This window comes from Neolamprologus brichardi, chromosome 3 (assembly GCF_056152115.1).
Source record: "Neolamprologus brichardi isolate AB-2024 chromosome 3, ASM5615211v1, whole genome shotgun sequence".
NCBI lineage: Eukaryota > Metazoa > Chordata > Actinopteri > Cichliformes > Cichlidae > Neolamprologus > Neolamprologus brichardi.
The window spans coordinates 33,479,265-33,502,498 of record NC_142106.1 but is presented as its reverse complement, the minus strand read 5'-3'; the positions used below and the strand labels follow the sequence as shown (position 1 = coordinate 33,502,498).

General features: G+C 42.4%; 1 protein-coding gene across 2 annotated transcripts in view; it reads right to left on the bottom strand.

Annotated features, from left to right (window-relative positions):
• Window positions 1–433: 433 nt before the first annotated feature.
• stim2b (stromal interaction molecule 2b) overlaps window positions 434–23,234 on the bottom strand; it is a 57,464-nt gene continuing 34,663 nt past the window's right edge. Inside the window, exons 1-11 of one of the 2 annotated variants that reach the window (XM_006801714.3) lie at window positions 18,107–18,398; window positions 13,904–14,015; window positions 11,609–11,720; window positions 8,675–8,790; window positions 8,379–8,556; window positions 7,208–7,385; window positions 6,387–6,548; window positions 4,877–4,977; window positions 3,964–4,202; window positions 3,675–3,864; window positions 434–1,463 (exon numbers count right to left, since the gene is read on the bottom strand). In XM_006801714.3, coding sequence (XP_006801777.1) covers window positions 848–1,463; window positions 3,675–3,864; window positions 3,964–4,202; window positions 4,877–4,977; window positions 6,387–6,548; window positions 7,208–7,385; window positions 8,379–8,556; window positions 8,675–8,790; window positions 11,609–11,720; window positions 13,904–14,000 — 1,989 coding nt within the window. In that variant the 5' untranslated portion in view covers window positions 14,001–14,015; window positions 18,107–18,398 and the 3' untranslated portion in view covers window positions 434–847. Of the gene's footprint in view, window positions 1,464–3,674; window positions 3,865–3,963; window positions 4,203–4,876; window positions 4,978–6,386; window positions 6,549–7,207; window positions 7,386–8,378; window positions 8,557–8,674; window positions 8,791–11,608; window positions 11,721–13,903; window positions 14,016–18,106; window positions 18,399–23,234 lie in introns of those variants that run through there. The other variant, XM_006801713.2, reaches the window with a different exon arrangement.

The following is a 23,234-nucleotide window of genomic DNA, read 5'->3' as shown; positions in this document are numbered from 1 at the left end:
AGCATAAACAGTGGCACTGGGACCGTTCACATAATTTTGGCTCTGGCATTATGCGCTTGCATCCTCAGTGCAGCTGCCCGTGCATTCTTCTCATCTCTGTGTCGATTTCCAAATGTCCTCCGCGAGCAGCGGCTGTTTCCCAGAACAGCAGGAAAGCAGTAGTGCAACAAACTTTTAGCAGGATTTTTTTTGTTTTTTCCCCCCCCATCAAAGGAAATTAGTCAAGTACACGTTTAGGATTCGAACACTTTGCAAGAGGCAATTCATTATTTGATCGGAAAGAAGTAAGTCGGGGCGCGTGAGAAAGGAATCGGACGAAATATGGTTTGCACAACCTTTAGTTTTTTCCGGGCTTTGCTCGTGTGCCGCTGCCGCCACTGAAAGCGAGCGTCCCAGTAGGAACAGCGAGCCCCCCCCCCCCCCCCCCCCTCCCTTCTCTCTCTCTCTGTGCTCAACATCGACAGTGAAACACTAAACATACACAGACTGCACCTTTTACATCCTTTGACATGAGCGGCTTTTTGGTTCAAACTCGGGATAAAATTAAGAGAAGACAGTGAACAAGTATGACCTTTGACCTTTTCGCTGACTTGACCTTTTGCAGGTTTCCCTGTGAGTGACTAAATAAAAAAGCATTGTTGAAAAATAAGGCTATCAGCCTGGGGAGGCGTTTAAAGGCACCCAGGCTGAGCTACATTCCATCTTTGATGACGAAAAGAAGAACTTAAGAGAGAAAATGAAATGTTTTAGCTTACAGTGACGTCCATTGTTTTAATATTAGGGCTAAAACAACTTTTTAAGATTTGATTTTCTCTCTCACTCACACACACGCAGACACACTCAAGTTTTATTTTTTCTTTTTAAATATGTTTTTGATTTTAGAGGACGTGCGCCTGAATTTCTCTCCGTTGTCGCAGGAGTCCTGGGAGGACGTGCTCTGGAGCTTGTAATCCCTTCCCAGACTCCGGCCCTCCGAGTCCAGGGAGGTAAGAGACGGGTGACGCCCCACATTAGGCAGCATGCTTGCCGGCAGCTGGCCGAAGCTGTAGGACTTCTCCAGGATGCCGTTGTACATGCCCTTGCCCGTCGGAGAGGTCACGTTCCCCAGAGGTCCGCTCTGGGACTCGGGTATGATGCGGGTGAGGTCGGGCGAGCCTCTTTGTGCAAACTGATGGTGCTCCAAGGCCGGGGAAGGCGAGGTGGAGGGCGGGCCTGAAGGTGTGGTGGCCGGGGTGGGAGGCAGAGGAGGAGGCGTGTCCCTGAGACTGCTGCTGCTGCTGCTGGTGTGGGTGGTGGAGGTGGTGGATGCAGGGCGCTCTGCGGTCTGGGTGAACAGCAGCAGCTCCTCGCGGGAGATCTTGCGGTAGGGGATCTCCGAGGCCGCTGAGCAGGGGTTGTGCAGCGACTTGCGGCCCACTGAGCTCAGAGAGTCTGTGTCGGAGCTGCCCTCCTGAGACGCCTCCCTAATAAAGGAGAGCAGACAAGGCTGGTCACAGACTGATAAACAACACTGAAAAACATCTTCTATATGTGCTATTTTAAAGTTAGCCTTTCTCTAAATGCGCCTGCATGCATGTTTCCTGATCACCTGGTGGATTCATTGTCTTTGTCTCTGCTCTACGACTGGACGACACGGCACTGAATCGCCTTAAATATCCACTCTCTTGTCTTCCAGCGATGCTAAAGCCACTGAGGGAAGACGCTCCTGAGAACATTCAGTCCCTGGATCAGACGCTTTTATTTTCATTTTTGCATTTTCCTAATGACAAATATTTAATGCCAGATTTAAAGTGAACATCCCAGCACATGACAGGAACTCCACCATCATTTTGATTTTCCTGGTCTAAACTAGCAGGTGGTGTCGGGGGTTTCAGACCCCAAGAACGGAGACGCAGACGGACGGATGTCAACGTTGTTTGAGTGCAGAGTAAAGGTTGGGTCTCTTACGAACTGTCTCTGACAAAGTGAGAAAAATAAATCAGATTATTAGCTCCCAGCTACTACCACCTAATGGAAACCCCTAAAAGACAAGTCAGGTGAGCCGAGTTGGTGTTACTGGAAAAGAGGTTGTACAGAGAAGCTGCACCCACAAGTGTCAGACTGAGTCACTAATGAGTTGTGACTTTTTTCCTTCTTGTTATTTTTGATTAATTCTTTTATCAGTTAGAGATAAGAGAAAATATTTATTGAACACAACCCGTCTCTATCTGGGATGTCCAGCCACCGTTTAAGAAGTACCTCGACTCCACGTCTGTGACACAAGTTCAACTTTTGGAACCCATTTTTCAGCCGTAACTAAATGTTGAGGAAAGACCACCAGCCGACGGTTATTCAGCATAGAAATGTCTGCTGGGATATCACATGTTGGTGTATTTTTTCCTTTCCTTGATGTTACAATTCCACAGTCCTCATCTGGGATTTATTCTCTCTCACAGGAAACATAGAACTTGAACTCCCTGTAACACTTTATTTTGAAGTCCAGGCTTTTGTCCTGCGACCTACCGTCATCACTACGTAGCACATGCACCTAGCATGCACGCCCTGATAAAATAAAACAAGGCGATACCTCACAGTCTGCCACAGTTACTTGCTCTTTGGAGCCACTACTGCTAACTCTGTATCCGCCTCAGAGAACACAGAGCAAATGTTGTGCCTCTGGCTGCCCTCCAAAGCCATTACTAAAATCACTGGTGCCTGCATGTTGCACAGCTAATGTGGCTTGTATATCCACAGGAGAGCTCTGAATTTAAAAAACAAAACAAACAATAACAGCAACTTTTAAGACTTTAAACACTATTTGGAACCAATAAAAGAGCAAATTCAGCATTTCCAGGTCTATGGACATAATCTGCAGTTCAAACAAACTTTTCTGTATCCCACCGACGTTTGACGGTTAATTTTGACTTCTGTGGTGAATCTTTGTAGAGGCTAACTGAAGGAAGTAGCCCACACCGTTGCCAGCATTCATGCTTGCCCCTCAAGTTTACCTCTTTGGTACATTCTTATAGTTTCAGCAAATATATGAGAGTCTTTATGTTTGACACTATGATTGTTTTTCCTTATATTAATGTGATTATTGTTATTCTCTCACTGATAAATTCAAACGCTCCGGTTAAAAGCAGCCAACAGTCCACAGGAGGAATCTAAAGTACTGAACAGGTGGACGTGAGAGGTGTTAGGTTATGACCTAACTACAGCGTAGATTTGACACAGAAGTTTAAAACTCCTGTAAAATATTCTTCCTTCAGTCAGGTTCAGCCTCTACCATCAAGTCTCTCTAAATGCTGCTGGACAGGTTCTGAGTTATTTTGCTGACAGACAAATGATCCTGAAAATGTCTCGAGTTTCACTGAATCCTTCAGCGAGGCCGAGCCGCTCCTTTGCTCTTGGTCTGTCCGTGGTTCAAACAAAGGGCTGAATGCTGTGATGTTGTTACATAAGCAAAACTAGATTTTGCTAGACCCGCTGACTGATCAGGGCAGCCGGGGTATTTTAATGAGGTGCTGAACGGCGCTGTGCTACGGCAACTAACAGCAGAAGGAAATGTATGTATTTGAAACATTAGCGCGTGAAATCCTATTCTTGAATGAAGAAAGTTTGTAAAATGTTTCTCTTTTGAGTCCTTTTGCAAACTAAAAACTCTAAAAACTTCACAAACACATCGCCACACATACCCCCTTCGCTCAGAGTTGAACATGATAACGTCGTCGTCCGCCTCGGGGCGATAGGAGAGGGACGAGCTCGCCATGGACAGCAGGTCTGGGTCTGCAGACATCAGCGAGGACTGCGGGGAGCTCAGCAGGCTCCGGCGGGAACGGCACATGCTGCTGTTGCGTGTCAGTGCGGGCCGAATCAATGTAGTCCCTGGAGGAGGAACGAGGACAGGCAAACGGAGACGTTAATATTTATGCCGTGCCACTTTTGCGGCTACAAAGCGTCGGCGCGCTCTGCCGCCTCGCTCACCTGTGAACTGTGGAATGATGGGAGGCGTGTCCTCGTCCAGGTCGTCCACTCCTCCCGCGATGGGGTAGGGGGGAACCGAGACTCGCGGCATCACCACCCAGCTGTGGTCTGAGTAAAGGCTGGCGGTCAGGCTCGGCAAACCCGAATTATTGACCACAGGGAAGCCGCAGAGCTTCTCGATCTGCTGCCAGCGGTGGAGCCGCTCCCTCAGGCACGCCGTTACCTCCGACAGGGCTTTCCTAATATGAAGACGAACAAATGAATAAGTCGGACTCAGTTAAATTAGAAAAGCATGCAAACACTGAGCTTATTCTGCTTCAGATTACCGATCAACCTTCTCCAGTCAGACTCAGTAAGATGCCAACTTTGCTTTGATCCATCAGGGTTTACGGATTTGAACTTTGAACTCCTCTTTTGAACACAGATGAATTGTTTACCTCAGTGGCACTACCTAGCTTCTCCAAGAGCTCTGAATATATTAAATACATCTCATTGTGTTTATCGACCCATGAACGTAAAAGCTTTATGTGGTAAAAAAGACAAAACAAGCAAAAAACACACAAGCAGGCAAGAACTTGACACTGTAGAGCTGTTTTTCTTAAATGCATTGAGCGCTCTGATGGCTCAAGCAAAAGTATTTAATCCCCACACAAAGCAAAGCTGCCAAGGATAAAGTCATCGTTGGTGTAAAAAGGCACGGAAAGCCTCACTGACATCCTGTCTGTACTCCTGACTGCCAGATCACACCTGGCTGAAAAAAATCCTCTCTTCCTGTGTTTACTTTTAGCTGTTGAATTACCTTTATGATCACGTCATGAAGCGTGCAGCACCTCTGTTATAAATGCCTCCTTATAAATCTATATCAGGTGATATTTCTTATTGTAATCTGCACATTAGAGTCTGTCTTTCTTACTTTGCTTCTAGTATCTTGTGGTCCACCTCATCCAGTGACGAGCTGTGGGCTACGTGAAGAGTCCCAAACACAGAACCTCTCTTCTTTTTTATTTTCTCTGCCTGAAATGGGAAAAAAATAGAGAGTTACTTTGGCTGGAATTTCAGCTTCACATCAGCTGAATTTTCTTTTTAATATTGATAGTTCAGAACAACCATCATCTCAAAGGACTTTATACACCATGTGATGTAAATATAAACCCCAGACATGTGAGAAAGAAAAAAGATGACATTTACATCAAATTCTGGTCTTAGCAGTGAGTCAGCGGAGGGATAGTGGATAAAATGGACAAAAACAGACCACAGAAGAGATTCCTGGATGTAATGAAAGAGAGATGCTGTGACAGAGGAGGATGTTGGGGATAGGATGAGACAAGCTAAAGGAAGCAGCTGAAAAAAGAGCAGGAAGCCAATTAACAGAAGCTAATATGATAGAACATAAACTCCCTCCCACGTTTTTGTTAAATTGAGTGGAAACAACAAAAAAAACAGCATCTTTACCTAGAAAGTCTGATCACTGCACTAAATCTTTCTCTGCTGTAAGCCAGATTAATGTAGCTGATGTAAAATCATTCACTGATGTCTATTTGCATCTAATGGAGAGGATCGTCAGCTCCAGTCCATTATGAGGTTCTGCCAGATGCAGGTGACAAAGAAAAATGTGCTGAATAATTTGCTCCTATTTCTTTACTATTTACCAGGCAAAAGATCACAGAGTAGTTACGCGCCTGCTAGGATGCCACGCACTGCTGAGACTTCAGCGCTTGTGATGAAGTATTGTGGCCCTGAGAGGTCAAACGCACTGTAGCTCAAAAAACCCCACTAGCAAATAGCTAGCAAGCGTTTCCGGGGACTGAGACACGCTTAAAAGAAGCAGAGGATTCATTAGTGTTGTTGTGGGCTAGAATGCATTTCACATGATTTATATAATACTGTAGATACATGTTTGCTATTAGCTGTTTACTGTTAGCTTGTCACTTCCTCAGCTGGTCCGTCAGGTTATCGTCGCCCCAAAAACATGTTTTTTTTCCCTTTAGCTTTTTCTGATTGCTGGTGCTTTCTATTTGAACTCTCAGGGCCACTGTAATAAAGAGATATACAAAAGTCCCCTGGTGTAATGGTAGTAGTTTAGTAGTAGTAGTAGTAGTAGTGTGTCCTGCGCAGTCAGATTTGCAGTTCCATAAATAAATGGCTTTTTCTCCCCAACATCATTCCTTTAAGTAATCCAAGCAGGCAGCAAGACCTTCTTTTAATGTTTTAAAATCTCTGCCAGTGCTGATCTTTTAGTAATTTCCAAACATTAACACTTCATGAGATGTGTGATATCATGCCAAATCACAGCACGTAACCTTTGGAGAGCTTAGTGGTTACATCCTCACAGCAGCAGCTTCTGCTCTCTGTCCAGAACCTCGTGTCCTTCTCGTGTAATCTTTTGAGCCTTGGCAATAACCTATCAAAAGTTAGCCGGTTACCTCGTCTTTGGCGACGCACAGCTGATTTTCGGCGCTCTGCTTCTTGATGTTGTAGTATTGAACTTCCACTTCGTGCGTGAGCTGGAGCCACTTCTGAAGAGCTTCGGGCACCGAGCGCTCCGACTGCATCTCCTTCTCCGCTCGCTTCAGAGCTTTCCGTACCTACACGGGGAAGAGCGCGATATGCGAGAGGCCAATCAGATTCGCTGCCAAAAAACAAAACAAACAAACAAACAAGAAAGCACCCTTTCCCACAGGATATCGATCAAACACATCAGTAAGTGAAGGTTAGCGTTCAGCGAATTTCAAATGAACTCCATTTACTGTTTAAGTCCTGCGTTCGCCATGTGTAAATGAGCCCAATCGGGGCTCGCCTGCACGGAGAGAACTCATTACAGAGAGATATATCGGTGCTGTATTTCCATGTGAGGGGAAATGAGGCAATCTCGAGGATATGCAAAGTAGGTGTTTTATGGAAGAAATGAAAATTTAATGCGGAAAATATGAAATTAATCCTTTCATTTCAAGTTGTTTGCGCCACAGTAATGAATACATTTACATCCGCATATTGTGATGTCCCAGATATTCACCTCTATCCTTTATTTCATGCTCTGAATCGAATATACAATTCAGTATTTACATAATGATAATAAATGTGACTGTTGTATATGTGAATACACTGGATATTCCTCATGGCGCCATAGAATCTGAAATTACATCGTAGCCAACAGCCAATAGTAGCAGTTTTATGGTTGTGTTTCCCTCACTCTGACTAACAATAAATCTGTTTGCGAGCAGGACTCCGGGGCAACGAGCCGTACCTGTACGAGCTCCTCCTCGGCATATTTGAGCCGGCTCAGCTCACATTCGGCGCCCTCTCGCAGCTCTCGGAGCCTGTGAGCCTCCTTCTTAGCCCCGTCAATCTCATCCCTCATTTTCAGCTCGAGGTTCTGCTTCTCCACAGCAACTGTCCGGTTCTCTTCTTGAGCCTTTTCGAGCCTGGAAGAGGACGGGAAGGATACACGGTGAAGCGGAAACATGGGAACACGGGAACAGAGGAAAGTCATGGATGTGGTGACGGAGGAGATGCAGAGGGTTCGTGTGGTTGGGATGGAAGGTTAGAACACAGCCAACTGAAGAAGAAGAAATAGGGGTATTCGTGGGCTTAGAAGGACTTTATAAGTACTGAAGGGCAATGAATTCCAAAGTGTGAGCTGGAGCCCCACGGTGGACCGTAAAGGTACTGCAGGTGGGCCAAAGTAATAACAGAAATCCACTATATTTAAAATATTTATTTATATAAAAAGTGGATTAAAACTGGTAACAGGAGGTGGTTAGTTTGTGATATTGCTCATTATTCTGACCTAAATTTACTGATTTCTATTGAAGTTTGTGTCCCAGCAGCAGGTGACCTTAAAACACTTTGCCTATTACTTGGTACCATTAGGAATTTATAGCCAAGAGCCTGTGTTGTTTATGTTTTTGGAATAAAATCACTTATCACTTTCTTCTGTATTTTGATTAGAGTGAAGTTTGGCTGGTCCCTGTGGGGTTTTCTGGTTTTTAAGTGGGCTGTAGCACTCTTGCCTGTGGGAATAGCTGCTGTAGGCGGTTAAAGTTTTAAATGATTTGAAAACAAAGTTTGGATTTCACCCGCTCTAGATGACAAAGAATTAAGTACATCTTCATGTTTCTCTCTGATTTTCTGACAATTGTTTCATGGTTCAGGCTTTAATTAGTTAAGGGTATAGTTAAGGTGTTCAACTAAGGTGACATCGTTGTTGTATTGAAGTCATTGCATGATGAAAACAAGTGATAACAAGTCTTTAAGTGATACAAAGCCAGGACAGATAGAAGAACATGCCTCAGCCCATAGCGGTGTCACTGCTAACTGCTGCACCACCATGCTGCTGTTCTCTGTGAAAGGAGAGCAGCAGCACGTGACCATTAAATCAGTGTTTCATCTAAGTCTAATACACGTCCCTCTCTTACCGACTCTGCAGGTCTAACAAGCTTTGCTCAGCATGTTGCAAGCTCTCCAGATCCTTCATCATCTGTGAGATGTGCACCTTGCTGGACTTGTTCTGCACGTAAGCAAACCAGCAGCCCCCGACACCGATCACAATGGACACCATCAGGACGAAGTCTTTCATCCAGTTATGTTGCGGACCTGTGCGGGGAAGGACGAGCAAGAGAAAGAGTGGTGGATTCATACATTCATACGTTTTCTTTAAGCTCATTTTCCACTGATATTCATGAAGTGTGATGACACGCGGCTTTATACTTACGTAGCGGGGGGCCGAACAGCACTGCATCGAGCGCCTTTAGGTTTAGTTTTTGTTTATGCCGCTGGTCTAATATCTTCAGCTGCATCGACATAAACGACGGTTCATTTGCCGCTATTCTAAAACGGGGGAGAAGAAAACACAGGACTGAATGCTAAACAAAGTTTTCAAAGCGAACTAAAACTAGATGTGGCAAAAAACACATTTTAAACATCATACAAGAACTGCTGTTTGTTTTAGTCTTTGTCAATTTGTTATATGCACAACATTAACGATACATTCAGAGGGACACGTGATGCGCATGTTTATTGAGACCGGGGCGTTCACATGAGTGTGACTCATGCATTTCGCAAGAAGCTGTGTTTGCATTGCAGTTCTTAAACATCACACAAACGCACTCTGCAAAAAACTAAACCTTACACAAGCAGCTTTAAACAACAGGAACAGCCAAAACTACACTGAGCTGAAGAGAAACAGTAAAAATGAAATAAAATCAATACAAACTACAATGACTAGAGTTCACATGACCTCATCCTAACAACACAAACGTTACCCATGACAACAGCAGCTCCTAACAGCGACACAGCTAAGTAACATCACACTAGATGAGAAGACACAACACGGAAACAGCAAAAAACTGCAGTTTATCTATTGGCCACTTAGCCCAGCTTGTTTCCCCATAAGACCCCATGGCTGTATCCCAATTCAGGGTCTGCAGCCTTAAAGGCCGCATTTTAAGGCCGATTACGTCACAGCAACGCGACGAAGGCTGTCCCAATTCGAAGGCTGCTCGAAATGCGGCGCTCAAATGCGTCCTTCATTTCCCTGAATTTTAAGGACGTGGCGGTGTAGACTTCGTGGCCCAACTTATCCCAGAATGCATAGCGCGGCGGTGGGTGTGGATAATTTTGCCGAAAGAAAAACAGCGGATGAGGGGCGCCCGAAGAGTAACTTAGTAAACTAAGTACTGAATATTATGTCACTTATTTATGTGCAAATGTTTAATAACGAAGAACATTAAAACATTCCTGTTGGCCACATGTCGGCAAAGTTATGTGACATTAGTGACGTTTGTACTAACTTGGTTTTAAAGCCTTCACTTTAAAATATACGCCGTTCAATAGCTGACCTTAATCTTACAGAGAATGATCAAAGCCCATGTAGAAACAAACAAACAAATGAACAAAAGATTTTCTCCTTCATTTCTGTCAAACAAAGCTGTATGAAATGTTTCCAGCTGTTAGTATCATGGTTGCTAGGCAACCTGGGCAACGCAACGGAGGCTAGACCGTCCCATTTCACAAGCCTCGCACTTCTGGCCTTAGCGGTCTTTAAGTACGCGGCCCTTGAGGATCGTTGAGACTGCGTACTTTAAGGCTGCAGACCCTGAATTGGGATACAGCCCATGTTAAAAAGCTCAACTTTAAAAAGCATATTTACAGCCAGATAAACAAGACGGCCTTGACCTCCATAGATAGCTTCCTCCCTTTATGTCTATAACTTTTTGTTTGAATTTATCTGGATACTGGAGTTAGAAATAGCTTTGATTGACAGGTGGGCTGACACGGGCATGTGCAGCTAATCAACATCTGTGTTTGTACTACTGGTGCCTGTTAGGGTTCAGTTCCATTTTGCATAAGCAGTCATCTGACTGTTTGGATTTCTTTTTAATATATGAAATGCTTCGAGGCAGCTGTTGTTATGAATGTGGAGCTAAATAAGAAAAACTCAACTGAATTGACAGGTGCTTTAAACTAAGGTAAAGACCCTACAATATTAGAACCGAACCCCCAACAATGAGTCGATACCCCATACAGCACTTGGCGACAGTGGGAAGGAAAAACTCCATTTTAACAGGAGGAAACCTCCATCAGAGGCAGGCTCAGGCAGGGGGCAGCTGTTTGGGTGGAACATTCAATGAATTTATCTGACTTATATAACGGTGTATTTAATTTGTCGTTACTTATAGTTTATGGGCACAGATTACTAACAAAGCTAGCTAGCATTAGCTCCATAAAAACCAACATGTCTACAGCCAAAATGCTGAAACCAGTTTGTGACTTTGCGTGCATCTCTTAGGCAGCCTGTGAGTGTAACACTCAGTTAGTGATACACTGTCAGCTCAAACACACTCGACGTGGTGACAGAAAAAGAGTTCAATCCTTCTCTAAACCGACGTCTCCCAGGACGTCTTCTTCACACCACCGCCGCCACCACCGTCTTAATCGGCGCAGACAACATGGCAGGCTGATGAAACCCTACCCCTCTCGCTGTGACATCACTTCATGAGTCAGCTCCTATAAGCTCTGTGGCGTAACATGAAGCTCTTCAATAACCTGCCACCCACCATCCTCCGGTCTACTCATGCCGTAAATATAGAGTGCAGTGAGTCACAGTCCATCTGAATATTTTTTTGTAATGTCGATGCTCCTTAAATTTCATCTTCACTGCGCTGCGTGCAGGAATTTTTCATATCCTGGGAGCGCTTTTAAAAGACTGAGCCACCGACCTACGATTAGGTTCACAGCAGATTGTGAGAAGTCAGGGACATCACTCTGAGTTCAAGAGCATGCATAGATTTTTGGGTACTGCTGCATGTTTGACTTCATGACCTGTCTTGGAAAAGAAAAAACCTACAAGCCTTGGAAAGTTTTCTCATTCAAGAGCAAAAGAAGGGCTCTTAAGTTGTGCTGTTATTGGCTGTGTTGCCTTTTACAACCAGCAGTGGGCAGCATTGAACAGACTAATGAAAGCTAAGGCTGCTTTCAGATGCTGTAGCACAAACAGTGTGTTTAATAGAAGCAAATGACAAAAGAAAAGACTCCATTTACATGTGGCACACTGCAAATTCCCACAGATGTTGTGTCATTATGTTGTTGCCCCAGGAAAAGAAAAAAAGCAGAGCTGATACGTTTGATTGAGTCGTGCGGTACTGACCGAGGTAAAGTGTTCCCCGTGATCCGGAAGTCCCGGAAGTTCTTCTCATACTGCGGAAGCTCCACCGACTCCTTCAGCCACCACACCGTGTCCTCTGTAGTCCAGTTGTGGACTGATAAAAACAAAGAGGGGAGCAGAAAAATGAAGATGTTTTTGTTATCTTTGAAAGCGCACACACAGATCAGTAACTAAGATGATTTACTGCTCGTTATCTGCTCCTCTGCATTCCTCCAAAATCCCCCAAAGCACGACAGCACTCTCAGTCTGGTTTAAGCATCAAAGTTAAAAGCACTCGTTGCACACAAACCCTCCCTGTGTGACGGGTAAGTGAGTATATGTTTCATTACCAGGTTGAGATTAATTGCAGTTGCATCATTTTGCTGTTACGGTAAACACACTGGCATTTATAATGCACAGCTTTCCACTCTTATTGAGCACTCGAAGTGCTATTACAGCACTTTTTAGGGTTCGCTGTCCTTTCCCTGGGACACCTCAGAATGCAGACTGGAGGAGGCTCTACTTTCTGGGCCACAGCCAGTCCCAAAGTTATGTTGGGACACACACTAAGTTTGTGGTAAGTAAATAAAGAGATGTAACAGTGGGAAAAATGATTCAGGATAAGACACCAAGCTTCAGGCTTTACCTACATTTTATTTTTACCAAGACCCATGAAGCATTCAAACAACAAAAATCTAGGAAGTTAATTTTTTGCTTCAAGCATGAGTGCATGTGAAGAACTTGTTCTAAAACCCAGTTAGCTGCACAGATACATCAGCGTGATAAACAAACAGGCACAAACAAGCTCAGAAAGACAGATTGTGGTTGCAGATAAACCACATATGTCACGGGTTATAAAAAAGGAATTAGAGAGGAGATGAGACAAAGTGGCGTAAACACAGCTTCACTTTGCCATTTACAAGGACATCTCAACAGGCAAATCGTTACTTTTTTCTACTGCCCCTGAGAACCTGAAGATTACAATATTACAACTAAAGGATGACTGAAACGACTCAGAATTTCAGCTGGGTTTCTTGAATGGAAGTGCGTTTGCTTAAACTCTCATTTCACTTTCTCCTTATTCAGAGTGAGTAAAAGCTCACGCTTTGTTCTCTTTGAGTAAATGTCAGTAGATGTTCGCTCGCTCCTTCAGTCCTGGCTTTTTGCAGAAGTCCGTCTGACGTGTCAGAGAATCATAAAGTTGTTTAAGGTCATTTTTGACTTTAGCACAGTCATCTCAAAAGAAGAAGGTTCTGGGTATTATTATATTACCAAATAAAGCTACAGCGCTGCTACAGTGGAAGTAGCATTTCATTCTCCATAGCGGTTTTGATTATGACTATTAGCTACGGAGCTGAGAAACAACAGTATGTTGTAACAAAACCATGGTTTATTCTTAACCACACTGCCCACATTCCTAAACTGAAACAGCAACTTCTACAACTGGTGGAGGTCACTGTCGACTAAACCCACAAGCATCAGATTGCTTAGTGAGCTTGAAACTTCAGACGTCACAAACTACAGCATGTAAACTGTTATTAAATACATAAAAATAAGAATGATTAAATTCAAGAAGGCTGGAAGTCAGCTGCTGTGGAATCTGCGATTTGCAATGCATCATGGGATGAGCAGTTCATTCCTATGTACACCGTCTTCTACTTTCAGCATATTTTTAATTTCTTTCTTTTTCAAGACTCGGTTCGAGATTAAAAAACTTTGCATAAGGATTTTATGAAACATATAGATAAATATAGACATGGTTTTTATCCTGTCCCTCATCCCCAACGATGGCAGATGGCCGCCCTTCCCTGATCCTGGTTCTGCAGCAAGTCCTTCCTGTTAAAGGGAGTTTTTCCTTCTCACTGTCACCAAATGTTGCTCAGTTGTCATGTGATTGTTAGGGCTTTCTCTGTTGTTGTGATTTGGCACTATATTATTAAACTGAACTGAATTTAAATTAATTTCTGAAACAGGAAGCTCCAGGAGTGAACATGCACGACTACTGTTGAGTGCTATAACAACAGACACTTGTTTAGGGATTGCCCCCCTGGCTGTCTTCCTGTTTCCCTGCAGGAAACTGGTATATATCGTCATCCCGATAAATAGGTTGTTTGTTTTTTTAAGTGCTTCCTTGTTTAACTGCTCACTCCCTGTTATCTCCACTATAATTATAGTACAGGTATCATTTATAGCAAGCCTCCCTACATGTGTCAAAGTACCAACCATCTCATGCGGGACAGTTATGCGGATGTTTGTGTTTTTAATGACATTAATTCAGTCAACCTGCTTGCTTTTTACCTTCAGAGGTTTTCCAGCCCCTCCACAGCTCCTCCACAGTGATGTGCTGGTCTTCACGGTGCAGGTTGCTGTGTTTGTTGGTTTGCTGCTGCTTCATATCTTCTATTATGAACTAGGAAAAGAGAGAGAAAGACAAGTGAGTTTCAACAGATTTTCAGAATCATCCTGATGGATGTATTTGTAGGTTTTTTGCAGAGAACATTTTAAAACAAGTGTTTTTCACTAAGATCTCCAGGGGGGATGCAGATGGCTGTGCTTGTCTTTGTATGTCCATGTGTGGTTTTGACAGAGGGAGCCGCAGAGAGTTGGCTTTGCCTAAAAGTCTGGATTTGGATCACACACACACACGCACACACACTTTCTTTTTGCTCAGCTTTCTTCCTTTTAAGGACTTTGAAAGGAGAAATAGACCCATGGCAGAGGCGCCACTTCCACCTGTGTGTGTGCTTTCAGCTTCCAGCTGTCCTCCTTTGGTAGACTAAAACTAAAAATGCCCCCGTGAAGTATGAGCTGTAGCAAACAAACCCACAAAGAATTGCCAGAACACCGGTGGCATCAACAAGGATCATGGCTGACTACAAGACACCTCAAAGCACTCATCTTGGAACAATATTTGTATGTGTGTGTGGCCTTGGCATTGATGTAAAACTTGATCAGCCATCTAATTCAAACCTCGTTGTTTCTGATAGGTAATTAGCCTTTTATATCACACAGTAAAGCTCGGTCCTATTGCATCATGCTTACCTGTAAACGTGATGTCTAAAAATTGCTGTGAGTGTTTTCTAGACTCATTTGAATGAGGTGAAGAGTTGTTTTGATAGATTTAAGGCAATCTCAAGAACCACAACAACACATTTACAAGCTATCTGTATGTGGCTAACACCTAAAATCTTGTAATGGAACAGAAGGACTGTGCACTTCTTTTGTCCACCGTCTTTTGTGTATCGCCTGTTTTGCATCAAAAAAGTTGGAAACAAGTCACAGAAAAGGTCTGTTTATAATAATGAATGTATAATAAGTATTTAATAAGTGCTTTGACCTAATAAAAACAGTCTCTGAAAATGTCCTGAACGGAAAATCACTAACCAGTATTCTTCAAATGAACACACACACTTGGTTTTCTTTCTAGTTTATATTTCGCCATGATTTGTCCCCTTTAATCTGTTTCTGAAAAGATAAAAATCTACCTGAGCAATGCATGAATGACATGTTATTATTCATGTACCTTTCCATGTACAAATATTTGTCCTAGGAAGCCTTACTGTGATGCAAAGTATGACCAAATATCAAAGTAATCCTGCAATCCCCACCTAACTCTTTATTTCCCAACATAATAAAAACATAAGCTACTGGTTCTATTCAAATCTAAAAATGAATAAAAGAAGCATCTAACTTTATGCAGGTATGTTAAGCAAAAACACCCTTTTTGTTTACGCATGCAATCAAATTTAGATTAAGAACAGCAGGAACAGACACGTCTGCACCTCGATGCAGTTAACTGTGGTTAAGGGACAGATAAACAGAAGCTTATGCAATTAATAGTAAAGATGCCCGAGCTGTAGAATTAAAAGTTCCTGAGTTTTCAGCTTAGGTGTAATCTGCAGGGAGCTCAATATACTGTTTGCAATTCTAGAAAAACTGTCTGTACATGTCTGAGGTAAATAAAATGTACCGCAGGTTCAGAGCCTCCTGACGACGGAGCAAGAAGCACAAAACTGCCCCACCAGCAGCAGCAGCAGACAATGGTACTTCTAATCATGTAGGACTGAATGTTTGAGCTCAGCCGAGGGTGTTTTGACATTTCAGACAATTATGAATCATAATTACAGATCAATGAGCTTCACATCTGACTTGATAAGGATAAAACAGCACACCCAGTCTCTAAAACAACTAGAAAAATATCGTGTGCTCGCACCAAGACAGCTGTTGTCATTGCCGCTCGACTGCGCGTTCCTTTGAAGAAGTCCTAAAAGCATTTAATGACACGTTTTGAACGACGTGCACGTGTGACACAGACATATAGGCGCACATGGGAATCCATCGCCAAAATCAACTGGCACTTTCACGCGTCTCTGTAGCGTGCTCAGAGAGTCTGAAGGAGCGCCGTGAGTTTGACATTGAATACATAAAAGCTGTCTGTTGTTGAGAGGCTGTCTGCTACAAATGTTCCCAGCATTCCTGCTGTCACAGGAGAAAGATCATTTTTAAATCTTTTCTGAAAGCCCTCTGCGCGGTTCGTGTCTGCGTGCGCTCATATATTCGAATCCACTAACTTGAGTAAAGTGACCGAATCGCTTCTTTTGTCAACACAAAGTCATTCATCTCTTAACACACAGCGGATAACTGGCATGAAAAACAGAGAAACAAGACATGATACAGAGAGGGTGATAATGCAGACTTGTAACTTAAAAAAGAAAAAAGAAACAGTGGCCATAAAATATTCATGTTTATGGCCTCTTCCTGCGTTTGACTGTGTCAATATACGTGAGATTAAAGTGCATCAACTGTGTGTTTATTCAGAAGCTTGATCCAACCTTCACACGCAAACCTGGTGTGTGACTTAGCGTATTAATCGAGACACGAATCATGGCTGTAGTTCTTACAGCTGAGCAGGGGAACATGGCCACCACGTTTTGCTGAAATCTGAACTTGACCTTGAGGTCACCAGGAGTAGCTGCACCTGTATTGTACCAATTTGAAAATCCTGTGTTGCTTCGTTTTCGAGTTATCCGGTCGTTAAGTGATGACGTGACGAATCCTACTTCCGGGCCTAAAGTAGTCTGCGTTTAATATGGCTTTTGTGTTGTTAACATGTTTAATGTTTTGTATTTTCTTCTATTTAATCTCAAAAAGCTCCTAAAACAGTCAGTGATCACTGTTGACCTCCCTCGGCTTTTATTACCGCTAATCATTTATTTAAGCTCAGTTTTTAAAACCTTAGGATGTAACTACAGCCCAGCCCATGCAGCAGTATATGAATGACTAACCTCGTATTGTGGATGGATTATCTCAGTTGTTCTCCTGGCTGAAGTTTGGTCCTTTTACAGCATCCTGCCATGCGATTACATTTGTTCCTGACCACCGAGAACACTCACGTTAACTTTTATCGAGTGGAAAAAAAGTTATCTTGTTTATATTATGCTAACATAGCTGTGTCGCTAGCGGTCACGTAGCACATCATTATATACCAGCTAGCCAAACTTCAGTAACCCTACAAACGTCACTGCTGTTTAGGTTTTCTGTCTTCATTTATGTTTGAAGTGATAACAGAGCTGTACGTTTTAATTTGTTTCCAAAACCCCGCAGTCAGGACATGCTATATTGTATTGAGATAGAAGCTAGCGAGCTAACTTCCTGCTAACTTCTAACTCCGTTAAATGTCATAAATTCCGTTTTCATGGATGCCTGGATGTTAAACTCAATTGTTACACCTGGTAGAGCAGAACGCTGATCATTTTATTAAAGATGAAAGACTTTAGACAGTTTTTCAACTCTCAGTAATGCCATAGTGATCGTTTGATATATGGACCTGCAGCGGAGTTTAGGCCCAGACACGGCTAGTGACGTCAGACTTAACTACCGGATAGCTTTGACAAACTTGGGTGTCCACGTGCCTGCCCGGCCCGCGACAAGACCCCATCGCTGATGGGCTTTAAAAAGCTAATGACCGCAAAAACTGTGATGAAATGCATCAACACTTTTGTCAGCAAATAAAAACAAGATGAAAATATTCAGGAGAAACGAGATCCAGAACTAATTAAGTTGTGTGGAAAGGCTTGACAGTTTGGAAGTGATCCAATCAGAAGTAATCTCCTCATACAGTAAGGTGGATTCGCCATTGGGAAACGGTATGACTAGCTCTTATGCTCCCTGTTTCTCATGAAAAATATGCCAGTGAAATCAAGGAAAAATAGATGCTTTTCTTGAGAAAACTACGACAAACTTTTACACTACATATTTTAGTCAAATTAATCAGCTTTAGATTTAGTCTGCTACAATTTTATGAGATTTAGGCCACTAAAACGAGACTAAAAAGATTGTGATCGCTTAATTATCACCAAAACGAAATGTTTTTCTCAAAAGTCTACGACTAAAACTAAATTAAAAATGAACAGTGATGACCACTATGCAACCAAATACCACTGCTTAGTGGTATTGTCATTTTATGTAATGCTCAAAATGATCAGATTTGTTTTGTCGTACATCGATTTATAGCCGACAGTTGGTCACCGATGGACATTCTGGGATCTGGTTGACTAGGTAACACTCTTCACGTTTTTAACCAAGCTGTCACATGCCAGTCAGCAACATCCTTTGCTATCACTGGTAGCGGCTTTCTTGAATTGAAGCTGAGGAAAGTTCAAATCGGGACCCAACTGCTTCACGCCAACAGCAGATAGTTTGTTATCATTTGAAGTCGTTGGCTTTCTGTGGCTTCTGGTCGCCACACCTCTGTCATATAAACACATAGTGATTAAAAAGATGAGTGCATCAAAGGAAGATCTCAGCAGCTTAACTAAGGGAGGATTCAGGGTCACTTGATCCAGCTCTAAGCATAAGCTTTATCAAAAAGGAAGGTTTTAAGCCTTAAAAAGTAGAGAGGTTGTCTGTCTCCCAAATACAATAACATAGGGTTGAGAACAGTAACCTAAGTTTTATCTTTAGAAGCAGGAAATTAGAGGTCATTCAGGTCTTTATGTCTAAGACATTCTTGCAGACTAACTAATTGCTGTGTGTCATCTGGTTTGAATAGATGAAGCTGGGTATTTGAATGATTTTGCACAAGGGAAGCGTATGTAATGCAAACAGAAGTGGCCCTGGCATAGAACTGTGTGGAACTCCATAATTAACCTTAGTGTGTTTATATGAACAAAATCAAGTCTATTAGATAGATATGATTCAAACCACTGCACTGCAGTACCTTTAATACCTACAGCATCCTCTCTGTAATAATAATCTCTGTAATAATAATCGAACACTGAACTGAGGTCCAGCAGGACAAGTCAGTTTTAGGTAAATTTCCTTCCTATGTGTTTGGGCTTATTACAAAGTGCAGATGCACCCGGTTGATGTGTCGTTAGTTCTGCATGTATTTGGTCAGAAACTGAATTATCGGGTGATCTAAAAAGAGATGGAAAGCTTTCAGAATCCAGTCCAATTATTTGGTTTCATTAATGAAAGAATCATGGAACAGCACAGACTATTCAAATTATAATCAGTGGAATTTCATTTTAAGAGTAACAAATCTACAAACTACAGTTTACACTGTACCTAAAATCTTGACAGTCCACGTGTTGCTGCCTGTGTCTGCACGTATCAAAGGATTCGAATTTGGTTCTGAAAGGCAGTTTCACTGCATCAGTTGAGAACAAAAATCCTCTGAGAACATTTGCCATGTTCTTCTTTCACAATAGAAATGCAAATTTGTCTTCTTACTGACGTAACACTGGGCACCAGCTAAAGGAACTGACGGCCTGCTGAGTCACTCGAGGGACCGCAATGTGTGCAACGCTAGTCTAAATTAGTGTCTCGAAAAGCCTTTTAATGCTCACTTTATGAAAAGAAAAATATGAAGTGGTGCTGGCAAAGATGTGAACTTCAAGGACATTTCACCACAGATAAGAAAAGACAAAGGACAGCGAATAAGGAGACATTCTTTCTGTTGCAGACCTTGAGAGATATCCTGATGGCCACATTTGCTCAACAACAAGCAGAAAAATCACACGCTACAAGTAACACATTAGCACTAGTAAATGAACAACTGTATAAGACAAATAGCTGCTCGAGTGTTATATTAAAAGCAACAGCAATTGGTTGCATTGCTGCAGCATGAAACTAATTGCAGGCAGACTAGCAGGGCCTCTTTGCATATGTTGAAAGGCAGCTTTGCCTTTGCTTTATGGGACCATATAAAGTAAGCTAAGAGGCATGAATGCAATGATAGGTCTTTGTGGCTTCTGTGGTTAACAGTTAAGATAGCCCAATAGCTGTGATAGTTACAGACACAGTGTGTAGCTTGCAGAATATATTTCTGCAAAGTGATCAAACGTCCTTTATTTTTCCAGGGATAGACAGCCTCGGTCCTGAAAATACGACAACACGTCTACATACACAGACAGAGAGTGGCACATGTTCAGAGCGAGGCAGACACGTACACAGCAAACAAAGACAGATTTCTTCATATCAGATTCCAGATTGGGGGGAGTTGGCGACATACTTCCCATGAATCTCTGCTTTCTCTAAACAGTCTAGACTCTATTCACCCCCCCAAATATCTACTGTATCAATCCATCTGTCCTCATCAGCTTATCTAATATTACTGGAAGTTATTACATCCATCACTTATCTATCACCATAACCCGGAGTGATGATGTTTTTAATCAACAGCATACCTCAGCGTTAATGAAAGTCATTAGTTTGTGAGTCTGCAAAAGGAGGATAATTAAGTTGATTAATTATTATTAATATGTCGCAGATTTGGAACAAAAGGTGAGGTGCACTTGGCTACAGTTCATTATAACGTGAACTACCAGGAGGTACACCTGATTTATCTCACATGACAGCTGGGCAGACTTTTGTGAAACTGTAGCTCCCATGATAAAAAATCTTTTTCATCCCTTTTTTTTGTGCAGTCAGGCTTGTTACTTCGCTCAAGATCAAAGTGGGTGTCGTTTTGCGTAACATTGTACTCTGGGTTGACAGTTTTTAAAACGTGTTTTCGGAGATCATGTCACATGCTCTTTGGGTTTTATCAAGTTATTCTTAGAACAGCCGAGGTCTGAACTTTCTGTTCTGTCATTAGCAGCAGGGTTTTTTTTTTTTTCATTCACATCAGTTCGACAGCAAAAATAAAACCTTACTTTGGGAGATCAGAAGGCCTTTTACAAGCTAATGCCTTTATTCTTCCAACTCTCTTTATGTGAGATTCAGACAATGGTTTTTGTCTCGCCTCACTGGTACCAAGAGGACAAACCATACCTTCTGTGTACTGACCCCCCCATCCAACATCCAGCAGGACATTTTCTACGACATCATACTGCTTTCTGCTGCCAAGAATTTTTTCTTCCATTAATGCCCCTAACTTTAGAACCATTTGCCCCTCAATGGCAATATCTCCATCAATCACCAGGCTAATGCATCCGTATTCAGAAAGAGTCACCACAGGAGGTAGTTTGAGTTAGCGGATTTTATTATTATTATTTATTTTTATTTTCTTTAAACTGGATGCTGTTCCTGATGCAGCCCAGGAGGGATTTGCATCTCTGCGTCTACATAACCTGTTTTGGTAAAAATTAAGGCTTGTGTCACACAGCCCCCCTCAGCAACCTCCCGTCACTAAGGGAAGATGATTATTTCCTGACCGGTTGGTGAGCAATTGCTGGAAGTTGCTGGTTGTCACCATGTGAACTCAGTCACAAAGAGAGTGCTCTCTGTGATTGCTGTGATTCTAGTTGGTTGCTAGCAAATTTCTACAGTCTCCCACACTTTGCATGGAAGACTCCAACTTGTCTGCAAACGCTTGGCAACCACTTGCTGAGCCTTAACGCTGCAATCAGGAAGTTTCAAAAGTCACAGCATTTACTCTAAAGGAAAACGCCTGTGTTTCCAGACTGTGTTGAACTCACGGTTTTGTTTCCACTCCGGCAAATGCAGCAATCTGCCAACGACCAAAACAACCTGAAAGAGTTTTCCGGTGTAACACCATATTCGTCCTTTCTACCTAGGAACTGCTGCTGGATCAGGAAATACACATTTTTCCCTAGCAGTTGGCAGTTGCCATGGAGTCATGAATTAATTTCTAGGCCTGTGTGACAAGAGCCTTTCTTAAATAAACGTTCAGAAAAAGTCACTGTGTCTCAATTTCTCTACTCCTATTATTACACTTTGATTTAGTGGACTGTTTGCTTACACAGCATGAATATCATGGGATTATCTCAAATAGAGAGGTGGCGGAAATGGTGAAAGCAGCATTCAACTGTGACTGACTCACTAACCGCTGCTATTTGCCAGCATTTACAACTTGTTGAGCCTCTGACTACACATAGAGAGCTATTAACATCAAACAATGCTACAACACATGTAACATTAACAGCTGATAAAAATGTGTTTTAGCACTGCTAACCTCACAGATGACACATTTCTCCTTATTCTCCTTATAGTGATTGTTTTACTTATTTTGACCTTTGAGGCTTTAATTAATATTCTTGTTCTCTGTAACATTAGTTTAAACAACCAAGAAACCAAGACAGTAGTACCTAAAATGCTAACGCTAGGCTCAATGTTAGCATCAAAGGGGAAGACTGGGAAATAGAAACCAGTAAATGACATTAGTTGGCTGTGTACATCTTTTCCATTTATTCTATGGTTTTGTCCTGGTTCTGCGATTCGTCCCACCATCAAAAACATGCTTGGGTAATTGTGCTGTTACTGTGCGCTTCATCAATGCAGTAGCTAACATGTGGAGATCTAAAATTGAGTTTGCCTGCAAGGGGAGATATCTTATCTTAGGGAAAGTAAGTAGAAGAAGTAAGTATCTTAGGAACAAATATGCTTAACTGCTTAAAGAGAGATCAGCACGAACATTACCTTTTATTGTATTTACATATTAAACATGCAGCTAGAACCAGCACTGATTAGCTTTGCTTAGCATAGCTCTCAGACGTAAGGGGAAACTGCTAGCCTGATTCAGGTCAAAATAAATAAACCAGCCCGGTTATAAAGAAAGACAAAGAGTGTGCAATCACTTTGCAGTTGCTGACATGGTTGTTGTAGTACCAAGAGATAATTAGAAGGGATACATGTTAATTGCTGCACTGCAGCTAACACCTTAATGCACAAACTCTGTCCTCTTTCAAAGCTTGGACTTGTGACTAAAATATCATTTGAATGTTCCCTCTAAGGCATTCCCAGACAAGTCAACAAACCTTCAAGAAGCTTCTTTTTATAGATATACCATACCCTCCATGTTCCATGAGGCTCCTCCTCAAGTTTCTTCTCATCATAGCAGCCTCATCACAAATAATAAATATATAATGTACGCTTATATTGGTACAGGCTTCTCACAGGCAAGTCTAATTTTGCTGCTAAGTTATTATGCACGGTCTGTTAGGAACTAATAAAGCACGCACACAGTAGCACCACCGCATCGCCGCTTGCTGTGATCTGGCTTGTGTCCATGTGATTTCAAGTGATGCAACATGATCCAGTCGAACGTCCCTTTGGCAGTCGAGCAGCACGCAGCTCAGCACCCTGAAGGCAAAGACGTGCACCTGCCGTCCCCGGTGACTGATTTCAGAAACAGACCCCGAAACGTCACTCAAAACCACCTGAC